Consider the following 884-nt stretch of genomic DNA (forward strand, 5'->3'; position numbering starts at 1 on the left):
CCTGGCTCTTTCCTATGCTAAAGGGAGCTGAAGGTCTTGTCATGTTGATGGTTATAGATTCATTATCGAAGGGTGTTTTTTCTGTCCTACATCAGAGAGTCAGGACAGCGCTTACTGGCTGTAATTTTGCCTGCACTTGGACTACATGCTATGGAAAGGCACCAAAAATGACCCAACTGACTGAAGTCAAGATTTCTGGCTCCTCAAATGAGAGCATTTCAGTGCTTTAGAAGTCAGCAGTCCCAAAGGATACAGCATCAAACTAATCAGGGAATCTGAGGGTCTTACCTTAATGATGGTGTATGAAATATGTCTGGATCAGCAGCCTTCACAGTCAGTAGTAGTGTTCCTGGCTCTACGTTTTCTAGTATGCTGACCTCATATTTTTCCTTTGTAAGCACTGGTGCTTCATTGACATCTTTAACCAATATATGCACTGTAGCTGTAGAGCTGGCATCCAGCTCTTTCCCGACCAACTTCTCCTCGTTTCTTGCTGACACAATAAGAAGGTATTCCTGAACGGTCTCATAGTCCAGTTCCTGTAATCACATTAATTGGGTGTCTTTAAGCTGACCTGGTCAAAAATTTCCTATCAATTTTTTTTAAATACGAAAAATTGGATTTTGGCTAAAGACAAAATTTCACTAAAATGATGTTTTCTGTGCAGATTTTCAGCTTTTTGTTGAAAGCCAAATTTCAAAACCATTTGATTGGAGACTACATGAGGCACCACAGTATCAAATTGTGATTGGGTTATCCTGTGTCTCTGTGCTTTGCTATGGGCCAGAATGTCAAACTACACTAGAGGCACAGACAGCCAGCTCCGGAGAGCACTGGAGAATGGGGCAGGTCAACTGGAGCTGCCTCCTTACATTTTTCATGGA

General features: G+C 42.0%; 1 protein-coding gene across 3 annotated transcripts in view; it reads right to left on the minus strand.

Annotated features, from left to right (window-relative positions):
• Positions 1–884, minus strand: part of CDH16 (cadherin 16) — a 127,551-nt gene that overhangs the window by 27,824 nt on the left and 98,843 nt on the right. For all 3 annotated transcript variants that reach the window (XM_019505556.1, XM_019505557.1, XM_019505555.1), the window contains exon 13: positions 289–539. In XM_019505556.1, the coding sequence (XP_019361101.1) occupies positions 289–539 (251 nt within the window). The remainder of the gene's footprint in view (positions 1–288; positions 540–884) is intronic.

The sequence above is a fragment of the Gavialis gangeticus genome, unplaced genomic scaffold (genome assembly GCF_001723915.1).
Source record: "Gavialis gangeticus isolate Ggan-Ray unplaced genomic scaffold, GavGan_comp1, whole genome shotgun sequence".
NCBI classification, from domain to species: Eukaryota; Metazoa; Chordata; order Crocodylia; family Gavialidae; genus Gavialis; species Gavialis gangeticus.